Source organism: Sylvia atricapilla, chromosome W, assembly GCF_009819655.1.
Source record: "Sylvia atricapilla isolate bSylAtr1 chromosome W, bSylAtr1.pri, whole genome shotgun sequence".
NCBI classification, from domain to species: domain Eukaryota; kingdom Metazoa; phylum Chordata; class Aves; order Passeriformes; family Sylviidae; genus Sylvia; species Sylvia atricapilla.
The window spans coordinates 14,643,599-14,668,173 of record NC_089173.1 but is presented as its reverse complement, the minus strand read 5'-3'; the positions used below and the strand labels follow the sequence as shown (position 1 = coordinate 14,668,173).

Sequence of the window (24,575 nt, the reverse complement as noted above, 5' to 3'; positions counted from 1 at the left end):
AATTTGAAAACCCCCATTCCTTTCATGAAGAGAGCACCAGTCCTTTTCCCTTTGAAAAACTCTCTCTGCTTGAGAGAATGATCCTGAGAGCAGTTTTGTGTTAGAACTAGAGATCTGAGAGCCATCTGCTATTGAAGTGGTTCCTCCTTCCCTCCTCACTCCATGCCCCTGCCACTTTCTCCCAGCAGGAGCCAGAACTTCCTTGATTCTGTGATGTGCTGATTCAGAGAGCTGAAATGTTGCAAAATTTGTTGTAGTAAATTAAATGAGCTGGTGAAAAAGGATCACAGGGCTGGAGGTGACACAGGAGGAGGAGCATCCTGGGAGAGGAGGAGGGATGGCCGAGCAGGACCTTCCTGTTTTGGTGGCAGTTGAGCACTTAATTCCCTGCATCCTGTCAAGTCACACCATGATGCTGACGAGCATCTGCTGATCCATTGGATATCTCCTGGAGGGATGAGCTGTTCCCAAACACATTGCCCTACAGAGTTTTGGGACTGAGTTTTGTTTTGCCTGTGCTTTGCTGTAATTAGGTACAGAAATTCAGGTTTGCAGAGAAACATTCCTTTGTTTCACACTCAGTTTGCAGCTTAGAAGCATACAGCAGCAAAATGTAAAGCGAAAAGAAACATTTTTCTGCAGGGGAACAGAAGGTTTTAGGTGGATGGATCTATTTTAGGAAGTCTGAGTGCTGTTTTTAATGAATATCATGTAATACTCTGTGCAGCAGTTTGGGGTTTAATCAGAAGGTGCTCTCAGGAGTCTCTGAGTCACCTCAGCTTGTGCACTTTGCATTCAGAGACCAACATGGTGCTACACAAATCCACCAACCTGCGGCACTGTCCTTCTGTTTCAGCACTTACCGTGGAAGCTCATTTCTCTCCCTCCAGATGGCCAGAAATGGAAGAAATCCAGGTCTAATTTCTGAGGCACTTTGAACAGTTTCAGAAAAATCACTATTGTTCTAGAGAGGAGCCTCTCCGAGGCCAGTTGGCAGCAGAATGCTGGAGAGTCTTTAAAGAGAGCAGTCTTCACTTTAAAACAATGATTTTTTGGGGGGGAAAATGGGGTGCAGAGGACAATCTGAAAGGAGGGCACATTGCCACTTATTGCAGGAAAACAGATTTATTGGAAAAAACCCTCACTTCTCTCACTTTTACGCAGCAAAATGTGAGTTTTCAAATGTGCAGTTCCTACCAGAAGTGCTTTCTTTAAGTGATAGCATTGCAGAAGGAAAACATGGCAGAGTTCAGTTGGGCCTCACTATAAAGTGCACTCACTTTTTAAATTCACTTTTTCTCTCCACAGATTTAGAGTCAGTAATCACCCTAATTAAGCAAATATAAGTTGAAACCATTTACAGTGACACTGCTGAGGGACTGGAAATCAGAGTCACAATCTTTAAATGAGGAATCTGACAAACTGTTTAATCAGACAAATCTTATTCTGGGCTGTTGGGAATGATGCTTGATCTCTTGATTATTTAATGTATTGATTATTTCTTGTCCCTTGTCACTCTTGCTGGTGCAGACTTCAGACACACACTATGGAAAGGATCTGCATTTGCAGCTCTGCACAGGGGCCGACCCCCTGAACTCCCAGTGAACTATGGGAAACCACCAAACGTGGGTGAGTCTGGAAGTCCATAAAATGTTCTTTTCTCCTCTCTGTATTTATTCCTGTCCCACAGAAAGTTCCTCTCACTGACTAAAACACTACTCTGGGTTTGCATTAATGTTTCCTCTGACATTTCATGATTAATTAGTCTAAAATAGGTCTCTCCCTGACAAGAGGATAATTTTTGTGTTATTCAGGCCTAGATTTTCCACTGTGTGTGTAGCCATCTTTTGCATAGTTGTTTGGAGGGCAATGGGCTTGAGTATTTTTTTATGATATGCCTCTGTAATACATACATGTGGCTGTAAGATTGGATGGGCATGGTCACAGGAGCATGGAATCCTGGACTCATCATGGAATCTTAGCCAGAACAAAGCATCTGGTTCCCAGGGAACTTTTTTGACTCAAGAATTCCTTTTAGTTGGATTATGACAGAAAACAGACTGCTTGCAACATCCCTCTCCAAAAAGGAAATAATCACCAAAGCAACATTTGTGTTCCTTCAACCTCAGTTGTCCACACAATTAGATAATGAACTTGTATAAAACTCAGAGATATATGTGGACTCTCAGCTTACATCTCATCACAGAACTGCTCTGTTTTATATAAACTTAAGTGCTTGCCTTGTATGATTTGAACTTTCATTAACTGCTTTAATAGCAAAAAAAAATTTGATTCTTACAGGCATAAAAGTAAATCCTGGTTTGTAAAGTTAGGGTCCCTTTGAGAGGTCGGACCGAGCTACGATACATCCACACTGATGCAGTGATAAATGTTGTACTGACGTTTATTGTTTGTGCATTCATATTTAACCTCTTACAATTTTATTGACATTACAAGGCACACAAAGAATGTACACATTTGCCGCCTTAAGGTGGCTACTGTATTAGCACTATACATCTACATGTGAACACCCGTTAGTACCCGAAATACCTTAAGAAAGAGAGGTGAATTTTTGCTGTGCCACAACCTGAATTTCCACTGTGCCACAAAGGCCCACAGGTCCCGCAGACTCAAGGAGCCCACAGGCCCCACAGGCCAAAGGGCCCAGTCTGGAATTGCTCACACCTCATTCCAAATACAAATCATGTCCTCCATCTCTTAGAAACTCCGCTACAATTCCCCCTTTTTCTTTTGGAGCAATCCAGACTGAATTAAAGGCACGACTCAGCAATTTTTGCATACAGCGTAGTAGGAAGGGCACACACACTAAAACAACTACAATTGTAATACCACACATAATACTAAAATGAACCAAGTCTTTGACCCAACCAGTCAAACTCCATGAATTGAACCATTGGTCAAAAGGAGTGTTGACAACCATAAACTTCTTTAGATTGTTCCTCAGTTGCGTGAGTTGCTTATAGATGGACTGTGAATGGTAACTTAAATATTATCTATAACTTAACTTAATTGAACTTAACTTATCTTAACCTTAACTTAACTTATCTTAACGTAACTTAACTTATCTTAACGTAACTTAACTTATGTAATTGGTATAACTTATTTAACTTACTTAACTGGTATAACTTGGCCAAGTTATGATTTATACTATATACTTATAACTCTATTTAACTTAACTCTATGTAACTTAATTCTATAACTGTATTTATATAACTACTTTGTAACTGTTACACATTATAAAATCAACTCTTGTCAGCGCCGGAGGGGTCACAGAGCATGTCAGGCAAATGGTGGTCGTCAACGTTGTTGACACTATTTCGTGGTATTTCTGACTGGGGACATGCACGGGTGAATCGGCTCGATACCCAAACAGATCCAGATCCTTTCCTGATCAACTCAACGAAAGCCTCTGATCTGCTCATGACCCGACTTTTTGGCTGGACAGGCAAAAACAAGCACTCAAGGATGATTGGCATCTCCCCCTTTTCTTTTTGCCATTGAAAACCAATGGCAAACGGACAGTTAAAGGCATTAGACAGGAAAAGTGACAAAGGGAGTTGTTCCAAACAACGAGCACTCCAACCATGCTGTAATTTTTCTGAGACTCGACATAAAGCCTCACGAATTGTGACAAAGTTCCGTCATATGATTGTCCATATTACATCTTTGGCACCACACAGCCTTTTGACAAGTCTGCCTTATATGACCAGATTCACCACATTTGTAACAAGTAATGTTGCTTCGATGTAGCAATTCGTTATTGTGGTCAGAACACTCGCTTTCCCCACCAGATCCACCTGACAAGGCAGCTGCAATGATGTTACCTTGGTTTTCCACAGCATCGTGGACAGCTGTTGCAAGTGCTGCAATCTGACTATTTTGCTCAGCTCGTGTTGCAACCACTAACATTACATCCACTGGACTGCCTTGTGGAAGAGTGGCTAAAATGGTCCTTGAACGTGCATTGGCATTCTCAAAGGCTAGAGAGCGAAACAAATGTTCTTGTACCTCTGGTGTCATATCTGGTGCATCCTTCAGAGCAGCCGACAATCTATCAATGAATTGTCCATATGCTTCCACGGCACCCTGCTTTATTATAGAATAGAGTGCTGGTTTTTTCTTATCTGGAACTAAAAGCAATGCCTTGTGGGCTAGCGATTGAGACAGTTGATGAACTTCCAACAGAAAGGTGAGCTGAACATTAGTTGTTGCATAGGGTCCATTACCTGTTAACATGTCAGGCTGGATACCATATAAAGGATCTCCCACAGTTTGGTGTCGGTTAGCTTCTTCAATCGCTAACCGTCTCCATTCTCGTTCAAAAATAAGAAATTGTGATGGAGTTAACAACAGTGAGGCAATGCTGGTAGAATCTGCAGGACAAAGCACATTTGTTGTAAAGATGTATTGAATGATGTTTCTGGCTGCTTCTGATCTGATACCATAGTTTGTAACTGTTTGTTTCGCTGACTGCAGAACCTTCCACTCATGAGGCTCCCAGGTAGAGCTTCCATTATTGATGATAACTGGACAAGACAAGGCACCTGCAGTTTCCCAGTCCCCATCCAACATAGCATTCTTCCGAACTGCAGCCCATCTCTCAATGGGATTGCTTGACATGGCTGGCAGTGATACCTGCTGGGTCAACGGGAGAACTGCCAGTGCAGGAGGTGCTGTTGGCACAACTGAAGGAGGATTGCCTTCCTCCTGTGACTGTGACTGTGTTCGTTTTTCCAACAAGTCTTGTTGAGTGGACAGTTCAGCAAGCTTAGCTATTATTTGTTGTAAGTCCTTTGCACGCTGCGAAGTTGAGATTGCTGCTCGCCATGCAAATTCTTATTAAGTCCGTCATTGTCAGAATCAAACTCTGGATCATGGGGAAGAGGGCACTGCACAGCCGCTGCGGCAGATCGTGTTTGCATTGCTGTGACTCCAGCCGCCGCTGTCAGGGGAGACGGAGCCACCCCGCCTTCCACAAGCCCTGCCACTTCCTGAGTTCCAGGAGAGGGAAGGGGCTGTGATGCTGCGCCGCCATCTCCGCCTTGCACTCCGCCCCCTTGCGTCATGCCTGTGGCCGGCCCCCTCTCATCACTGACTCCGCCTGCCGTCTCATCTTTCACCACGCCCTCAGACTCTGGCGGGCGTGCTCCTTCCCGAGCAGGGTCAGTTTGCGCCGGAGCGGACGGAGGAACATCCGGTCCCTGGACATGTTGGATCACATCCTGCAACGTGGGGCTTACGGGAGCCCGCACTCCTTTCATGGGGCAGGTGTTATAAATACCAAAATATCTCGCCAGCCTAGAGGGTTTTCGCGTCTCATTATTTTCGATCCCCGCACCGATCTTGGAGGGCTTCTGATCCTCCGCGCTTTCAGATCTCTCACCCTCCAGAGCCTGAATTGCAGCTTCTGCAGCCTTTCTTTCAGCCGCAAGCATTTGTAAGGTAACCAAAGTCTTTTTCCACACTATTCCTAATTCCTGAACGATCTTTCCTTCTTTTCCGCCACCGATCACACAGTCCCATAACATTTCTCCTATCTCTCGCCACTCTGTCTCACTAAAAACAAGCGACGGCTTGTTCAGCTTTCCCCGCTTCCTGGCCCATAGGGCCAACTGTTCGAAGTCCGCTTCTTTTAATTTTTCTCCTCTCTTAGAAATAATATTGACAAGAAGCCGCGTAGCTGCCTGCATTTCTCGATCCATGTTTTTTTTGGTTTTTTTTTCCCACTGTCTCTTTGTTCCGCAGCGTACGCAGCTTACCTTCCACCAGGGTGCGTCACTGCAGCCTCATGGGTCCCTGCTGTGACACACCTTCCAACCTCTTGAGCTTTTTACCTTCGCTTACTTCCCCAGCCGAACTGAGCCGAACTTGGTTCTAAAGCAAGCTCTCCTGCATCCAGGAGACTGCAATTCGTCCACTTCCTGGGGACGACGCATGATTCATCCACGATGAATCCTGTGAAATGCTCTGCGACCAGTGCGGGTTGGCAATTCCACGTGGCCTACGTCTGAGCCAACTCCGGAAACCGTTTCCCAGCGGACTGCTTCTGCGCTTAGGCATAGGCAGCAAAACAAAGCAGGGAGTCCCGCTGAGCCCCTTCTTTCGGCCAGCGGACCATACCCACCCACGTTCGGGGGGCACGGTAACCAAAGCAAGGGTCCCTAGGTTCGGGTGCCACTTAAAGTTAGGGTCCCTTTGAGAGGTCGGACTGAGCTACGACACGTCCACACTGATGCAGTGACCAATGTCGTACTGACGTTTATTGTTTGTGCATTCATATTTATCCTCTTACAACTTTATTGACATTACAAGGCACACAAAGAATGTACACTTTTGCCGCCTTAAGGTGGCTACTGTATTAGCACTATACATCTACATGTGAGCACCCGTTAGAACCCGGAATACCTTAAGAGAGAGAGGTGAATTTTTGCTGCGCTACAACCTGAATTTCCACTGCGCCACTAAGGCCCACAGGTCCCACAGACTCAAGGAGCCCACAGGCCCCACAGGCCAAAGGGCCCAGTCTGGAATTGCTCACACCTCATTCCAAATACAAATCATGTCCTCCATCTCTTAGAAACTCCTCTACAGGTTTGTTTCTTTTTAGGGTATTTTATCTCTGTGCAAATGGATACATTTTCCTGGTTTGTCAGGGAGTCCTTTTACATATGGATCCTCCTTCCCTTTGGAGAAGTAGGGATGGTGCTGGCAGTTTTCTGTTTCTACCCTATCAGTGTATTTATTATTTTAGGTTGGTTCTGCAGTTACTTTACTGTGAGCAGTTGTGCTGATGGATTACTAATAGACTGAATTGTAGATTTATTGCACATAACTCCTCTGGTTGTATTTCTGCATGGATTCTTGGATCAATTCTTTCAGCGGACTGGGTGTTTTTGGAACATGTGGTATTATTAATGAGGCATCCTGGCAGGTTGGACTTCAGCATTTGTCATGCTTTCATGGCAAAGGGCTGTGCTGCTTGCTTGGTAACTATTTAGTAAATTAAAGAACACAATAATTTTTTTGTTTGGGTGTTTTGCTAATTTTTTTTTTTTAAGAAATGCAAAGGTATTATATGGAAAAGGGTCTTTCATAGCCAGGAAATCATTTTTATAAGTATTGATTCCTGGAAGAATACAGTCCTTGCTGTAGCTACATAAACTACTACTAAGAGAGGAAAATGTGCATAAATATTAAAATAAGGATTTGACTTCAGGCAGGAGTTTGATATTGGGATTCCTTGTTAGTCCTGAAGAGGAAGTCAGAAAAATTCTGTGTCTATTTGTGCAAAATAGATGTTTTTTCCTAGTGAGTGGTGCCAGCCAGAGATGCTGCAGTGTCTATGTCTTAAGTACAAAATGAAGAAGTGTGCCCAACCTCTTTGGTATTTTGGCATAACTGTGAATTCCCACACTGTGCTGGCTCAGGCAGATGTACTTTTCTGGAATTACTTGCTGAGGGAGTTGGGCTGAAGTAAAAGATACCCATTAATGTATATTCAGGAGTGAGGTGAGTGTATAAGTACCTGTGAAAAGTGGTAAATAAGGTATAGAATGAGCAGCCAGGAGTATTCTCACATAGTTTCCCTTCCAGTGATAAGGATTTAAGCTTTCCACCAAATGCTGAGAGAATGGGGTCACTGATGGATCAACTGGGAGGGCCCAGCTGCAAGAGTTGGCAGTTGCAGTGGTTGCCTTTCCATGTGGTTGGGATGAGACTTTGTGGTCCATACTCCAAAATAAAAGGTCCTGCACAGTGGAACTGGAGCAGGAAATCCGTTTTGCCTTTTCCCAGTGTGTCTGTGCAGAGCTGGGAATCTTCTGGCTGGGGAGTTTCTGGGAAAGTGCTGAGCTGTGGAAGTCATTCCCAGGGATGTGGTGCCTGTGTGGTCATCTGCTGGAGGGGGACAGGGAGGGAAAGCACTGGCAGAGCTTCCTGCTGCCAACAGGATGACATGGAGGAGGAGCATTTACTCGAACCTTTCTGGGCAGCTTTTGTGGTAGTGGAACTTTTAGGGCTCCCTTTGTGCTCTTCCAGACAGAAAGTGGAAAGACTGGTCATGCAGTACCTCAGGATTGGGAGTGATTCCCCTTTGATAAACCTGCTTTTGATGCTACTTCGTTTTTGTCAGGGCTTTTTTTTTTTTTTTTTTTTTTTTTTTTGCAGGCAGCTAAGAGCTGCTCTAACCTGAGAACGGAAATCTTTCTGTGGGCAGCTGTTGTTAGTGAAAACAACGTAAAATTTGGAAGCAGAAGGTTTTCAGCACAGTCTCAGTGATCAAGCATTTCAGCTGGGTGGAAATTCACAGCTACCTTGGGCCTGCCAAAGAGCAGCGCTGGGATGAGGTCAGGAATCAATGATGGTTCGTGCTGGAAATGAGTTCCATGAGATCAGCAGCTCCCAGAGTTGGATCACACTCTGCTTTCACTGCTTTTCTTGGGTCCAGGCTCTTTGTGGCCACACAGCCACTCTCTGAGAAGGTGTTTTCCATGTGGGAGCCAACTGTGTTTGTTTCCTGGCATTCCAGTGAAATCCTGGCTTGTGTCTCTCCTGTGAGCGGTACCTGATCCCTGCTCGGATTTGTGATAAGGGCAAAATCTAGGTCCTCATTACAAAGTCACAATGCTTCTTGCAGAAGGTAAAACAGTCTGATAGGAGCTCATCACCCTTGAGAAACTGATTTTCAAACAAACATTTGCACCAGGTTCCCATTTTCTGATTTTCTTTGCAAAAAGTGGATTGAGACAAGGGTTTTTAGGGAGAGCAGGAATTCCAGCTGGTGCTGCTCAGTGACTGCCTCACTGAAATGCTTGAATTCCTTCTGAGGTTGTGATTTAACTTTGAAGTCTGGGCTGTCTGATGATTGTTTTTTTAAATCTAGCTTTCACTGGTGGGTTGTTGTTGCTGGGTTTGGGGTTTATCCTTCCTAGGTGAGCTTTCTTGCAAGGGTTTTTACATTGTGCTGTTACCTATAGTAGAATGTGAGGTAAATTGTGATTTAGAAATTGTTGTCAGCTTATGTGACTTGAATTAAGCACTGCAATTTTCCTCAAGGTATGGCCTTCCAGGACCAAGGACTGTGGGAAAGAAAGAGAAAATGCCTGTATTTTACAGGTTGGTAGTTGGAGGAGCTGAGATGGCCCTTCAGTGTTGGGACAAAATTAACTTTTCTTATCAAGAAGGCTGGATCTCCTCCCTTTTTATGGGAAATAACTGTCTTGAAAGTTTTTTCTGGCAAGGAATAGTGATGGAGTGGACTTGGCAGCTCTTACACCCAGTGTGGCATGAAATACATCAGTTAATGAGATAGGTTAGTAAAATTTTTTTAGGGTTACTAAGTTGCTGTTTCTCCATGTGGGAATTGTTGTTGAGTTTTAGTGCTTTGGGGCCTTATGAGGACAATAACTTCATTGTGCTGTAGAAAGGAAACTTCACAGGGATTTTTGTCATGTGGGGGTAATTCCCTATTTAGATATTGTGTATTAATCTTCCTGAAAATACAGGAATGGAGAATGTTTGGTTTCTTCCTTTGAAGCAGTGATAGGTGTTTTTGTCCAAAGATCATGTTGCCTTAATAAAGTTGTTGCTCCTCATGGCTCAACAATAGTTCTGGATGTCTCTGGTTGAAGCATTTCATAAACAGGGCTTTTTATTTGGTAATTATCCATGGGAGATGGAGGAGTTTTGTCCCCATTGTGCAAATAGGGAAATAAAGACAGAAAAAAAAAAAAATTACTTTCATATCTGCTGAAGCTGAACTGATTGCAAGGCTGGGAATCGACAGGAAAAGTGAGGTGCCAAAACTGAGGGATTTTGGGTGCCTTTTGGTGCTTCCTTCATGGGATTTACAATAAACAGCAGTGGTAAATGTTCAGAAGGGAGGACACAGAAAATATTGTGATTATTAGGAATATTTTGACATGAGAGTGTATCTTTTTGATTCACACAGTTCTTTGTGTGGTTAAAAAAATATTCAAAGCCATCTGAAATTGCTTACAGGCAGATCCACTGTTATTAAGTATTTAAATATATAAATATATATGTATTGAAATGCTTGAAGCTTTGAAAGGCACAGCAGAATCACCATGTTGCTGAATGACTCCACGTCTCTGTTGGTACACAGGGTGGGGGAAGGGAGATGTAATCTTTTTAAGAATTCAGCTTTTAAGCTGTTGTGCTTGAAGAGTAAATAAAATAATGTGTAGGCAAAGCTGAGGTACCTTGTAGAGCATTTATCACTGTGGGATCTCTGTGTTAGAGGTAGGAAAAAGAGTTTAAAATTTCAGTTTTACTTTGCTCAGGGAGACAGTTTTGTTTAACAGCCCTGTATAATATCAGGTATCAGTTGAATAGTAGGTAGTAAATTAATTTGCTTTAGTGTGTTTTGCTTTTTAGTATTGCTGAATGTGTTTTCACATGCAAAGCAAATATTGACTGAAGGTGAGGTTATGCTGGAGCCTGATGGCTTCTGCAAGCATCTTTTATGCAACTTTTTTCCCCTCATGTGTCATGTTTCAATTGCATTGAGTGATTAAAAATAATCCACATTTTAGAGCCCAAAACTGAGACACAAAAATGCTTTCTTTAAAGCTGGAAACAATTTCTTTTCCTTGCTCCTGTGTAAATACTTCAATGGTAGCAATTTACACAAGGAGTTACATGTTAGGAACCCTTTGAAATGGCACTTCTTGACTTTGTAGATTAATTTTTTAACGTATTCCATGTTCTTTTTTTGTGTAGATTGGCAGCGTTAGCATGAGACAAGAAATGGCTCGAGTTTTTCACTAGACTTTTTAAGTTAAAGGAGTGAAAGGCACTAAAGAGCTTCATGGGGCTCCTGTGAAGCCTAGCTCACATCAAGGTGCAGGGGAAGATAAGGAGTTGCTTCAGGGGATCTGCTATCACAGGGACTCCACAAACCCACCAGCATAGCTCTGTTAGATCCTCAAGTACCACTGAAAAACCCTCTCAAAACTTTCAAATCCAAAGTTCAAGTGCTGTGAGTCAGGATAGGTTAGGGAAAACAGTAATAGGAGAAGATTGGTGACATTAAATACCCCCAAATGGTCTCATATTGTGCATCCAATCAAAGGCTTTTTACAGGATGGGTTTGTGCATTTAGGTTTTAGGCTGTTCTTGGAAGGGCTGCTGGCTATGGAAATAGGAAAGAGTTTGTTGCTGCGGTTTTTTCTCCTACCTGCCATTCTGCCACTGGGAGTTTTCCATGAGTGCCACCTATTGTTGGGAGTGGGCAGAGCCCCAGCTGCTTTGCTCTGGAGAGAGCCAAGCTGAGGAGTTAAGAAAGAATTTCGCAACTTCACCCAGAGCCCCCAAGGCAAAAGACAAACTTTCTAGTCACGGCGACCTGTCCGACCTGTCCGGAGACCCACAAACACCCTCGGGATCTTATGTAGATCTGTTACAATTGATTGGTTTTGTACTCTTTTCCTCCCACCCTGGTGTCCCATAAAAACCCCTGGGTTTCCTCTGGTCGGCAGAGGTACCTCGTCCCTGGACCCCTTTTGCTGGTACCTTTGCAATAAAGTTACCACCTGCGGAAATTCCACACGAGGCCTCTCTCTCTCCGGCTAAAAGAGGGGCAAACTCACAAGGGCAGGAGCTGAGAGCACTGAGCTGAAATCACTGAGCTGAAATTACTGCTCTGCCCTCCTGCTGAGAAGCCCCTCTGCCAGCTGAGGAGCGCCCTGACCCCCCAAGAAGCTGTTTCTAGCGAGACATCTTTTGGGGTGGTTGTGGCTCTCTGGGTCCCAAGTGGCGGACCCCTCGACCAGCTGGAATAACCTATTTCTTGTTCTTCAATTCCATTGCCATGGGAATGCAAGGATGTAGATGTGGAAGTCCTTTGGCCCTCACATATGATCTGGAAGCCATTCCAAGGAAAGATTTTTATCAATTTTTATCACTTCTTTTATCACAAAAAAGCACTTAAAATAAACTACTATTATACTCTTTTTATAGTTGATATTAGTAACATGTAATTTCCTAAATTTCCTTTCTTCCTTAAAGATTTTCCACATCTGTGTAGGATAAATGTATTTGTTACCTGTTCATTAATTGAACATTGGAATAACTCCCAGTTGTGGTGGGAACTTTTCATTCTGCTTTCATTTTTGATGAGGAAGCAGTTGCAGCCTGTGGTGGGTATTGAAAAACTCCATCAGGAGTGGGATTTCTTTTTATAACACTGCACAGAATGTTCTGATAAGGTGGAAGAGGTTCAGATTTATTACTGATTCTAATAATAAAGTTGTTAACAAGTACTATATTTGATTTAATATTTATTTACTCTGAGTTCTGGACAAAATTCATGTCCCACTCTTCTTTTTTGTTTCTTTTTTCTCTCCCAGTTCATATCCTTTCTGCCAGGCAATTAACTGGATGTGGCCGTTTCAGCCACTTGTTCCCAACATCCACCTACCAACACATGAAGATGCACAAGAGGATTTTAGGGCACCTCTCCTCTGTTTATTGCATAGCCTTTGATCGCAGTGGGAGGAGAATTTTTACAGTAAGTTTAAAATTCGGACTTTTTTCTTTTCAAAGATTGCTTTGTTTGGTTTGATTTCTTTCTTTCTTGAGTCCTTCAGCAGCCTCTCAGTCACTGATTGAGATGCAGACATGACTTTGTTCAGCTTCAAGTTACTTTTCTACTAAATTTACCTTCCTGGATTTGTAGTGTGTCAGTGAATATATGACAATTATTTTAAATTTTTCTTCAGAATGCAGTGACATCCATTTCTTTGGTGATGCCCTTGCTTTTTGCTGGGCATATTTAAAAATCAACAGATTTTTCAAATGAATGTTGCATTTTTAGCTGTTAATGTTAATCCCTGTGCATGGAGTGACAGGACAAGGAGGAATGGCTTCCCACTGCCAGAGGGGAGAGGGTTAGGTGGGATATTGGGAAGAAATCCTTCTCTATGAGGGTGGTGAGGCCCTGGCACAAGGTGCCCAAAGAAGCTGTGACTGCCCCATCCCTGGAGCCAGGTTAGATGGGGCTTGGAGCAACCTGGGATAATGGAAGGTGTCCCTGCCTTCCAAAAAGATCCCTTTCCAACATCCACCATCCTGTGATTCCATGTTTCTCTTTTATCAAATTGAAATCCTTGACTCCATAAGATGATCCCCAGACTCCACAATTCACAGAATCATAGCATCCCAGAGTGGTTTGGATGGGATGGAATATTTCAAAGTTATCCAGCCCCACCCCCTGCCATGGACAGGGACACCTTCCACTATCCCAGGTTGCTCCAAGCCCCATCCAACCTGGCATTGGGCACCTCCAGGGATGGGGCAGCCACGGCTTCTTTGGGCAACCTGTGCCAGGGCCTCCCCACCCTCACAAGAAAGAATTTCTTCCTAAAATTTGGCCTCTGTGCAATCCCACGGAGTTCTGTCAGTTCACAGGGGTTGAGATCCCTGTCCATCCGCAGTTATCCATGTGTGACATGCATGAGACGTGTCCCATACTCTGTAATCTTTGGGAATTCCTGTGGAATTCCAGGGGTCAGATGACTGTTTGGTGAAGATCTGGGCCACAGATGACGGGCGCCTGCTGTCCACCCTGCGGGGCCACTCGGCCGAGATCTCAGACATGGCTGTCAACTATGAGAACACGCTGCTGGCTGCGGGCAGCTGTGACAAGGTGGTCAGGGTGTGGTGCCTCCGGACCTGTGCCCCCCTCGCAGTGCTGCAGGGCCACTCAGCTTCCATCACTTCCATACAGGTAAGGACTGATGGGGTTTTCCCCTAAACCCTTGAATTAGAATGGTAATAAGAGCTGTGGCGGTCAAGGATAAAATTTTGTCTATGATTTGTCCCAACTCAAGGGTGTTTTTCCTGGTTAACTCAATCCTGTGGTGCCCAGGGGATCATCCTCCTGATTCCATGTTCTTTTAGCTGTGTGATCCCACTGCTGCTTCCTTAGGTCTAGAAAACAGGGGATCTGATGCTCTTTTAGAGCAACTCAGAGAGCAGCAGCATCTCCTTGGCTCAACTCACTGATGTGTTTGGCATCTTTGGTGGTGCTCCTGGCATGGCACCTGACCCAACACTTGTGTTCACAGAGAATATTTGTTTTTCAGAAGGATCAGTTAAAATGCCTTACTCCCCATTTCTTGTTTCCTTGTTATCTTAGCTCGTAGCTTAAAGAGCTGCTCTGGATGTTGTAGCAAATGCAGATTTTCTTTAAAAAAAGGTCACAACCGCCAGGCAGAAACCCTCCAAAAAACAAAATTCCAGGACAAAAAAGACAATCCCTGCAATTTGGCAGGTGATGCACATAGAGGGTAGAGTGAGTGGGGCTGTTTGGCTCAGAATCCCTCTCTCCTGGAGTGGTGCTGCCTTGGATTCAGCACAGGCTTCTCCATCGTGCCAGTATTCTCCAGGAGTCTCATTTCTCCCCATATTCCCTACACTTCCAATTTTGTCTGATTTCAACCATGTTAAGGTGATTGTGTTAGAAACCTGTTTTCCAACCTGGCTTTATAACTGGTGTATTATTTGTTTACATGTATATATATGTGCACATATATATATATATATATATATATAATATGTGTGTATTTCTCTCAAGCTCTTTGTAAAACTGATAATTTAGAATATAATCAGTCACTGCTTTTTGAGGAAGCAGTGCTGGATTCCTTTATCAAATTACCAGGTAGCCTGAGGATTAAAGGTATTGCTGCAGTTATGAAATTAAGAATGAAAAGCTTTCCCACTCCTTAGAGAAGTTTAGGAAGATAGAGGAGAGGGGATCCCGCTGTGCAGCTTTCTTCATTGGGCTTGGATGCAGGAATAGTTGTATTTGCCCTGTTTTATCCAGTTCTACCCTAGAAAGAACTATTTCCTCATGTTTTTGCCCCATTTACAGGGTCTGGGCTTGTTTAATTTCTCCAATTTCCTTTGTGTGGTAAAAACAAAGAAATCCTATCCAAAATGTAGGTGTTTTCCATTTCCTCAGCTTTATTTTTATTGAAGTTCAGGTTCTGTGCTTACCCCTGCTCTCTACACTGCCAGGGAGAAACTAATGTGTTAGTGAAAAACATTCTTGTCAAAAAGTTTCCAGCATGAAAGAAGAGAAAATAGGAGCTGGTTTAATTGTTACAACTTTTATTTTTAGTTCTCTCCAGCAGGGAAAGGAACAACTCGATACCTCACTTCCACTGGTGCCGACGGAACAATCTGTTTCTGGCAGTGGCATGCAATCACCATGAAATTCAAGTGAGACTGTTTAGATAATTACAATTATTTGAACTTGAGGAGGAATTTATTTTTAATTTTGACACGGAGAAGAATGCTGAGATAATGAAACAAGGGCATTTTCTTGCTCAGTAAACTGGTATGTGGAGCAGGAGCACTTTGGGATTCCAGGGCATTGGAACCAAAAGGGGAGGCAGAGATGGGGGTTGTTATTTCTGAGGTTTGTGCCATGCAAGCCAAACTTGTGGAAGAAATTCCAGCTTTTACATTCAGGATTAAACCCCTGTCTGAAATGTACAGGCAGAAGAATTAATTTGCTTTTAATCAGAAGAATGTACATATGTAGATGTCATCAAACTCATATTTCATCAGGAGGAAATTAATGTTTTGGCAGGGTCTGTTTTAAATAGGTTTGAATTGGTGAGGATAATGATAAATCAGTTAAATAATCTTCTCGGTTTAGGGAATTATTGTTTTCTTATTAAACTAAGAAAGAAAATTCCTAAAATGAAAAAATAAATTCCAGCAAACTTAAGTGAGAGTTATAAAATTAAGAGATTTAAGATGAGCTTGACCTCAACCTGCTGAGCTGCAGGGAACTGTTTGTGTTGAATAAAGAAGGAAAAAATAAAAATATTGTGTTTTGCATGTAGGGATCGTCCTGTGAAGTTTGCAGAGAGGTCCAGGCCTGGTGTTCAGATCTCCTGCTCATCTTTCAGTTCTGGTACATGTTCAGCATCAGCTGTTTCATGAGTTTGGGGCTTTGGTGACAGTTCTGTTACTTCTCTTTCAATACAAATAATGTTAAACCCTTTTCCAGTTAATTTTATCCATGTCAAATTATGATTATTGGAAATATTCCCTGCAACGTGTCTGCCTCAAGTTGCTCTTTCTCTTTTTTCCTATAATTTAAGCTAAAATATCTTGACTGCTTCCAAGGCTTTCAGTCACTTGTTTTGCACATCAGAGATATTTCTCTATAACATCCTTTTAAGACTTTACCTTGTAAAGTTTTTGAGCGAAAAGTTGTGGAAATCCTCTGTCAAAAATTACACTTTTGCTTATCTTCCAAATTTGGCTGAATTCTAAGAGGATCAATTCAATGTATTGTAAAACCTCAGCTTAACAAACCTCCTTTGCTGCTTTGAATGAGCAAGAATACTGATTTTTACAAAGAAAATTATGTAATTACTCATTAAATTTGCTTTTTGAAATTGAAAACTTTTGTAGAACCACATTCCTTTTTTAAAGCCAGAAATCCAGAATTAGCTAAGCCCATTTCAATGCAATAAACCATACAATAGTGCCCTTTTTGAGCAATATTATAAAGAAAATACAATAAAATACCCTAATCACTGCATCTCAACTCAGCGATAATTTCTCTGATGTGTGTCAGATATTGAAACTGCATTTAAATATTATATTTGACATTTACCTGTTTACATTGAAATTTTCTGTTTAAAACTTATTCTGAAATTTAAAACTAATTTTGAGTATTCTGAAATTAAAATAAATGAAGTTAAAATAAGTTTTTCTTTGAATGACTTTTCTTCTCAAAGAGAATTCTCTGTTTTAGGTGGCATGTTCATTGCAACAGGGAGTACTGACCATGTGATAAGAATTTATTATTTGGGCTCAGAATCTCCAGAGAAAATGGCTGAGCTGGAATCTCACATGGTAGGAGGCAAATCTCTTTCCCCCCCACCTTTTCCTCATTTCAGGAACTTGATTTCTGTACATCCTATTTTTTTATTTACTATCTAGAATTTGTTTGGCTTTCAACATTGTGGTATTTAAATGCCTGGAAGTTTGTGGGCTGTTTATTTTTAAATCCCTCTGAGTCAAGAGGTTTGTGCAAAGTATGCTTTTTATGTATTTCATTCCCCCAGAAACTGAGGGACCAGGTGATTTCCCTTATTCTTGAAAAAAGTCTGTGTTGGAATGAGGAATTAAAACATTTTTAATGCACAATGTCATTTTTTCCAATAAACTTGCTGCTGAATGTTTAGTTAAATCCACATAAGACAAAGCAATTCAGAATTTGAACTGTGCTGTCAAAATTTGGATCATGATGGTAATTTCATTTAGAAAATAAAGCTTAAAAGCATATTTTTTTCATAATAATGCAGAAAGGTTTGCATAACAATTCAAACTACAAATTTACCACCTCAGGAACATTTTATGTATTAAGCCTAAGGTCTGAATTGATTCCCTGAACTTCAGTGGGAGTCATGGCTCTCACATTGAAGTCTCCAAGCCAACATATCTAACAAGTATTTTGCTCACAAAAGAAAAGGATAATTTCTGTATTGAACAGGTTTGGAAGAAGCTGCAATTTCTTTAATTTCTATAAGTCCACTCTTAATCCTGCAGACAGCTGACAGCTCCCCCTAAAATAAATCCCAGTTACCAGGAGATAAACATTAGTGGGAGTAAGGAGAGCAAATCATGGAGCCAGCACAAGTATTTGGCAAATTAAAAAAAGGGCAAAACTATGTCTAAAACATAACATTTGTTTCTCAACAATTTGTAAGTGTTAATAAAGCCAAGGTTTGCATTTTTTGGATTAAATTTTTTGATGCACTTTCGTGCTAGGTCTAAAAATTGCAGGAAACCATCACCTCTATTTCAGCATTTAACACAATGTGTCTGGGGAAGTTTTATCTTCAAATACAACTTTTCTGTACTTAAGTTTTTTGACAGTTTTTTTATTTGCTAAGTAAAAAGCTCATCATGGAGATCTTTTAGGCTGTTTTTCACTTCTGTTGTTTTCCTTCCTCCTGTTTAGGACAAAGTGGTTGCAGTGCAGTTCTGTAACAATGGTGACAGGTGAGTGCTGGGTTTTGGACCTGACAATGATGATACTTATTTTTCCAAACAACATTTCATGGAAAATTTGGCGCAACAGGAGGATTTGCCCGTGGGCTTGGCTTAATCTTGAACAAATTATTGCAGTATGTTGCAAGATGTGTGTCATGTCCACAAGCTTGAACTCGTCCTCTGCTGTAACAACAAAAATGTTCTGTAACTGTGCTTTTAATTTGTTTTTTCTTTCAAACAGCAAATTGGGACCCAAATTTTATAACCTCTCTGTGTAAGAACCTTCCCATGTAGCCCCCACAGAGGGGTTGCTTGTGGAGGAAGAGCATTGTAATCAATGTAGTCTAAAGCAAAAGTTAGTAGATATAGACCTTTTTATCTCAGCTTTTGCTCCTATTCCTTATTTTGCTGGGCAGGAGGTTTAAGGGATATGCCTTTAAGGGATGAACCTTCCAAGCCCAACTGTAGCTGTGCACTTGTACTTGGAGAGCTTTGTCATGTGGAATTATGTGGGAATGTGCTGGGGTAATTGTACCACCAGTTCATTCCAAGCCATGTGAGAGAGAATGAGGTCACATACTGAAAATTATATTCTGTAATGATGCTTTGAATGGAAAAGGGGTACCTTCATTTTATTTTAATATAAAGAAGTAAAATTAAGAAGAAAATTAATTTGTCACAAGCATTTTCAAACTCTTTCATCACAGTGAAAAAAATCAGATCAGGGAAACTGAAAAGGTGAAACAATTACTTCATAAAATTGAATAGATTTGCCTTTTAATTATAATTTTGTATATAAATGGAATATGCTTCCAAAGGTGTTGGCCATCCTGAGAAAATTTATTAATTGAGGAGCTTTTTTCCCAGTTTCTCAACAAAAATTATTTCTGTGACATCGATGGCCAAAGCATTATGATGTGGTTAAATACATTTGCTGCATGCTTGAAATTTTTAAATAAAGAAGGGTTTAAAATTTAAAATATTCCTGTTCAGCTCCACAGGCAGGACAGCCTCCTTGTGCTCCATTTGGCTCTTTCCCTTGCCTGTCTTCACCCTGTCCCTAAGTTAATGCATTATAATTTATGCCAGACTCCTGGCACGCAGTTTCCCTTTCTTTGCTGCCACTCTGAGCTGCTCCAGGGATTTGCTGATGTCATTAAAAAAGGAATGTGCAGCTCATATGAATAACAACATTGAAGTCATTCCAAGACCATCTGCTGCTGGAGCCAAATGTAATTAATGTTGTGGGCTAGAAATTCTCTTGGTACCCTACAGTATCTGATAAGAAAATTGTAACCTCATGAGTAAGAGAAGTAGAGATGTACAAATACACACTTCCAAGTGCATATATGTAATTTATTGGTGTCCATGTGGGGCTAAAAACATCTTTATTCAGAATTTCATGGCTTTTTTTCTCTTTGCCCCACAGCTTAAGGTTTGTCAGTGGAAGCAGGGATGGAACAGCAAGAATCTGGCACTACCATCAGCATGACTGGAAGAGTCTGGTCCTGGATATGGCTACAAAAATGACAGGGTAAAGCAAAACAAGCAGAACACACGTCATGGACCCATTTACCTGCAAGCTAAATCCTCCATTATACTGAAAACTGGTTATTTGCTTCCATTTTGAGTTGATTTCCGTGCATGTATTGAAAATGTCGTGGCTTTGTCAACTTAGTTAATTCACCCCCAAATAGATAATAATCTGTTGGTACTTCCCTATCCTAATGGCTGAGGAATATTTAGGATTTTACACATGAAATAAGAATGTCAAACAATTTATCTCACAGAAGGAGGTTTTGGTAGAGCCCCAGTGATCATTTGCTTATATATATCTATATCTATATCTGTCTATATCTATATCTATCCAACATGGTTCTTAGCATTGTATTTCTACCTTAGGTTTCCAAGTAAGAGGTGAAATTAGTGTTTGGTTCTCAGGTTCAATTAGAGTTTTGAATTTTTCTTTTTGAGATCCTCAAGTGACTTCTTTAAGTGCCCTGTAATTGAATTGTAATTAAATAATCAGAGCAACAAAATGCAGAAATGTAGAAATCCATTAGGCACTTGCTTTGCAGAATTCTCCACATTTCAGTGGTTGCATTTTCAGTGTTTGCAGTCGGAAGTGTGAGTTGGATTTATTTAGCAGGTTCCTGCTCATTGTGGAGTTTACTGATATTGATGACTGATAAGAAAAATGCCTTGTAGGAAAAAGCCTAATAGAGCTGAAAGGAAAAATTTGGGTAGGGAAGGATGATGGCTTAGAAACAGAGGAGAAAATGTCCTTTTTAAGGAAATAGAGCTCTATAAATCTCGGTGGCACTGAATATTTCCCGTATTCAGTTTTTACCACTTCAGAACCATCCTTCATTCTTCTGCCTTAGCCAGAGTCACAGAGATTCCTGTGATCCATCCTCCCCCGAATTTCATACTGAATTAGCTCTCCTAAATGTTTCCATATGTAGTTACTGATTTTTTCCTTTTTAAATTACTACTTTCCCTAGAAACAATGTGGCATCTGGAGAGGACAAGGTCACCAAGCTGAAGGTTACCATGGTGGCTTGGGATCGATATGATGCCACCGTCATCACTGCAGTCAACAACTTCCTCCTCAAAGTGTGGAACTCGTCCACAGGGCAGCTTCTCCATAGCTTATCTGTGAGTACAATTCCAGGGGGGAATCCCAAGTGGATGTAGTTCACTCTGAGATTGATTTGAGGCTGAACTCATCACCATTCCTGTGACAAGGATTTGGTGTTGAAGTATCCAGCTGTCCCCTGCCTGCTGGGAGGAGAGTGCACCGTGGGGAAAGGAACTGATGTGCAGAATCCTGGTGATTGCTGGCTGACAGGGAACCCTTTGGAGGCTCCATTTGTGCCCTGATGTCTCCTTCCTCCCCATCCCTCCCCATCTCAATGGTGCTGATCAGTGACACTGCCAAACCTGTGGCAGGAATGGTGACCAAGCACAGTTCCAGTAAGTTGAGGTGTCCTGGGTGACTCCCTAATCTGGGATGTCCTGTCAGAAACTCCCAGCACATCTGGAGATACCACATGGAGAAATAAAACTTCTTTTTTTTCCCCTGCTGTCATTGCAGGGTCACGATGACGAAGTTTTTGTTCTGGAGGCTCATCCCTTTGACCAAAGGATTGTGCTTTCAGCGGGACACGATGGGAATATTTTTGTTTGGGATATAGACAAAGGAACAAAAATTCGCAATTACTTTAACATGGTAAGAAGGATCACAGAAGGTTTGTTTTTTCTTTTTTCGCAAAACTGCTCTTGAGACAAAAGCAGATTTCATTAAATACCTCCAGAGCCAGTACAGCTGTGAGATCTTTGGTGATCTCGCCCTATGTTTGCCATTAACATAAAATGTAGACTTCCAGGTGGTTGTTCCAGAATATACATTAAAAGTTGGGCTGAAATTTCAGGACAGAGAGAAAATGTGAAGTTTTACTTTCTTATTCAGTTTAACTTTAATAAATAAAAGTGTAAATCAGTCTTGAGCAAGATGAGAAATCACAGAATGAGGATTCAGTACATGTTGAAGCACAGGGGAAATGTTTGTGAAAATGCTCTTATAGAGAGTGTCTGGTTGTGAAAGTAATTCTCTGTGCTTGGTACAGATTGAGGGCCAAGGCCATGGAGCTGTTTTTGATTGCAAGTTCTCACCAGATGGGCAGCATTTTGCCTGCACAGACTCTCATGGACATTTGCTACTATTTGGTTTTGGATGCAATAAATATTATGAAAAGGTAGGTTGAATGAATTTTAAACTCTTCCCTGTCTTGACCTGATTTTGTCTTAGAAGTATTTGTGTTACAATTTATTCCCTCACTCTGACCTAGACAAAATAATAATTAGGTCATGGAGCAGTTGCTGTTTATCTAAATCAAAAAGATTTAGACAAGAGACTCTATAGATAGAGGAGAAAAGCATTTACTTCTCTGTCCACCTCCCTTGGCCAATTTTACTGTTGAATTTCTGGATCAGGCCTTGGTAATAAACCACATTCCTGGTAGGAATCTGTTCTCTATCATAGCATTCCTTGTGCTGATCCCAAGTGTAGGAGTTGTGGTTTATGGGAGCCATTCCAGAGCAGCAAGACAGCTGCAAATGGCCATTGATTTATTTTCTAAATTGCTTTTCTTTCAGATTCCTGATCAGATGTTCTTCCACACGGATTACCGGCCCCTGATCCGGGATGCCAATAATTATGTGCTGGATGAACAGACTCAACAGGCTCCACACCTTATGCCTCCTCCATTCCTGGTGGATGTTGATGGAAATCCTCATCCCACGAGATTCCAGCGGCTGGTGCCAGGGAGGGAAAATTGCAAGGATGAACAACTTATTCCTCAGCTGGGATATGTGGCTAATGGTATTCTGTCTGAACCTCATGAATAATACAAATGTGGCACAGTATTGAGCACCAGCTCCTGGGATGGTGCTGTGAGGATGTATAAATTAATGGCTTAAATTCAATATACAGGTAGAAGAGGGTGTGGGATGGGGTTATGTGTGGAATCAAATTGACTGGAGGCAAGAGAATTCCAAAATCTGTGGATTTTTCCCAGATATATGGCAGATGTTTAAAGCGTTGTCTATTAATCTCTGTAACTGTGGATGTGAGAAAGAAAGCAGGAAGGTGAGGAAGACATGGAAAACCAGCTTTTGTTTTTTAAAACAGTTCTTTTTTTCTTGTAAACACAAACTGTAGCAAAATGCTGATCCCAAAAAACACCTTCCATTCTTACCTACTGAAGCATAATTTCTTTCTGTTGGTTCTAAGGGTTTGTGTTTATGTTCTACATGTAGTCTGGAGTTTTGAGATTTTTTTGTAACTTCTCTTCTAAACTTTGCCTCCATTTATTATATGAGAGCAGAAAGCCAGCTGATGATCAGATGTTTTGCAGAGCAGACAAATAGTGGTGCAGAGTTTTAAATGGGATTATTTCTAGGCTGTTTTTTAATACAGAAATCCATCATTTTATCAGCATTTGTGGCTTTATTCTTGTCAAGGTGATGGTGAGGTGGTCGAACAAGTCATTGGGCAGCAAACCAATGACCAGGATGAGAGTATCCTTGATGGAATGATCAGAGAGCTCCAGAGGGAACAAGATCTGAGACTAATTAATGAAGGAGAAACTCTTCCAAACCCTCCACTCAACAGATCCCACTCTGTTAATGGAGGTCAGTGCCCAGCCTTATCTTCATCAGTTCCTTCCTTATCACAGGAGGGACTGATCAGTGTTAATGGCAGTTATGAGACAGTGTCTTTGAGGATGCTTTTCTCTCCTTGTACACCTTGGTAACCCCTGTGGAGCAGTGGGATGTTCTGTGGATTCCAACAGAGGAATTATAAATTTAAGGGGCAGCTGAGGGCACCTAATGGTCTAACTGGGCCTGTATCTGATTGCTTGGAATTATTAGACTGGAATTATTCCTGCTATAAACCAGTTTCCTGAAAAATAAGCATGAAGTTCACTGTATTGTCTTGATATCAATGCAGAGATGAAACTTCATAACTGCAAAATGCCAAAATGAAAGCATATAATTAGGAGCTGTCAGTGGAATACAGTGTTGTGACAGACTAATGATTTCCTGCTGCTGCACAAGTGAGCATCAGTGCTAATAAAATAAACATGTTACTCTGTCTTAGTATTTCCTTAGAAAGCTTGAGATTATTCTCACGTTAAGTGTTCTGCTACTGTGATTTTATTTTTAATACACAAAGTGATTAAATATTGAAACCACACTCAATCAGATATGAGCAACTGAGTGAGTGCAGCTGATGAGAGGGAGCAGATGCCCATAACTGTGCTGCAAGTCAGCCTGAACCTTGGGAGAATTCACAGCTGCTAATAAATCACTTCTAGGTTAAGTGTCTTATTACATGTGTTTGAAGTAGATTTCCTGGCAAAGCTCATTATAATTTGGATGTGGAATTGCTTGTGTTTCAATTCAAGGAGTAAGAAAAATATTAGGGGAGAATACCAGGGAAAATATAAAAATGCATTTTTGCTTTGATCTAAGTTGATATTTCAGAAAGGTTGCCTAAAAGGCAGCTTCAGCTCACACAAAGTTTCTTCTGCTGCTTAGGATATGTTGTACAGACCCAGTTCACAGTTTTATTTGTGTGTCCTTCTAGTTGTGTAAAGGAATTTCCAGATATGAGTAGTGTGGAAATTAAAGCAGTTCTCTTCTAGAACTTGCATTGATCAATGACTTTGCTCACATGAACTGCTCATTTGAGTAAGTTAATTTGAGTATGTATAAAATATTAAATAGCCAGATATTTTTATACAGCTTTGCACAACCGTAAGTGCAATATTATCATGTGATTTACCATATTTAAGCCTGTGGGAATTGTGTTGAGGGATAAGTAAGGACAATGATGGCAGTGATTCCATTATTATCAACGTTTGTTTATCAGTCTTCATGCTGCCCTTAAGCTTTAAATTGTGGATGGGATACAGGGAAGGAATTCTTCCCTGTGAGGGTGGGGA

The 24,575-nt window shown here is 41.4% G+C and overlaps 1 protein-coding gene and 1 long non-coding RNA gene across 2 annotated transcripts in view; both read left to right on the top strand.

Annotated features, from left to right (window-relative positions):
* LOC136373474 (uncharacterized) overlaps positions 1 to 24,575 on the top strand; it is a 73,561-nt gene that overhangs the window by 11,907 nt on the left and 37,079 nt on the right. The gene's annotated exons all lie outside the window — the stretch shown is intronic.
* Positions 1 to 24,575, top strand: part of LOC136373454 (bromodomain and WD repeat-containing protein 3-like) — a 50,689-nt gene that overhangs the window by 9,971 nt on the left and 16,143 nt on the right. The window contains exons 5-17 of the mRNA XM_066338351.1: positions 1,531 to 1,629; positions 12,390 to 12,550; positions 13,547 to 13,768; positions 15,164 to 15,264; positions 15,897 to 15,967; positions 16,820 to 16,920; positions 18,032 to 18,072; positions 19,493 to 19,597; positions 20,568 to 20,721; positions 21,161 to 21,295; positions 21,693 to 21,821; positions 22,222 to 22,447; positions 23,089 to 23,259. Of these exons, the coding sequence (XP_066194448.1) occupies positions 12,467 to 12,550; positions 13,547 to 13,768; positions 15,164 to 15,264; positions 15,897 to 15,967; positions 16,820 to 16,920; positions 18,032 to 18,072; positions 19,493 to 19,597; positions 20,568 to 20,721; positions 21,161 to 21,295; positions 21,693 to 21,821; positions 22,222 to 22,447; positions 23,089 to 23,259 (1,540 nt within the window). The 5' untranslated portion in view covers positions 1,531 to 1,629; positions 12,390 to 12,466. The remainder of the gene's footprint in view (positions 1 to 1,530; positions 1,630 to 12,389; positions 12,551 to 13,546; positions 13,769 to 15,163; positions 15,265 to 15,896; positions 15,968 to 16,819; positions 16,921 to 18,031; positions 18,073 to 19,492; positions 19,598 to 20,567; positions 20,722 to 21,160; positions 21,296 to 21,692; positions 21,822 to 22,221; positions 22,448 to 23,088; positions 23,260 to 24,575) is intronic.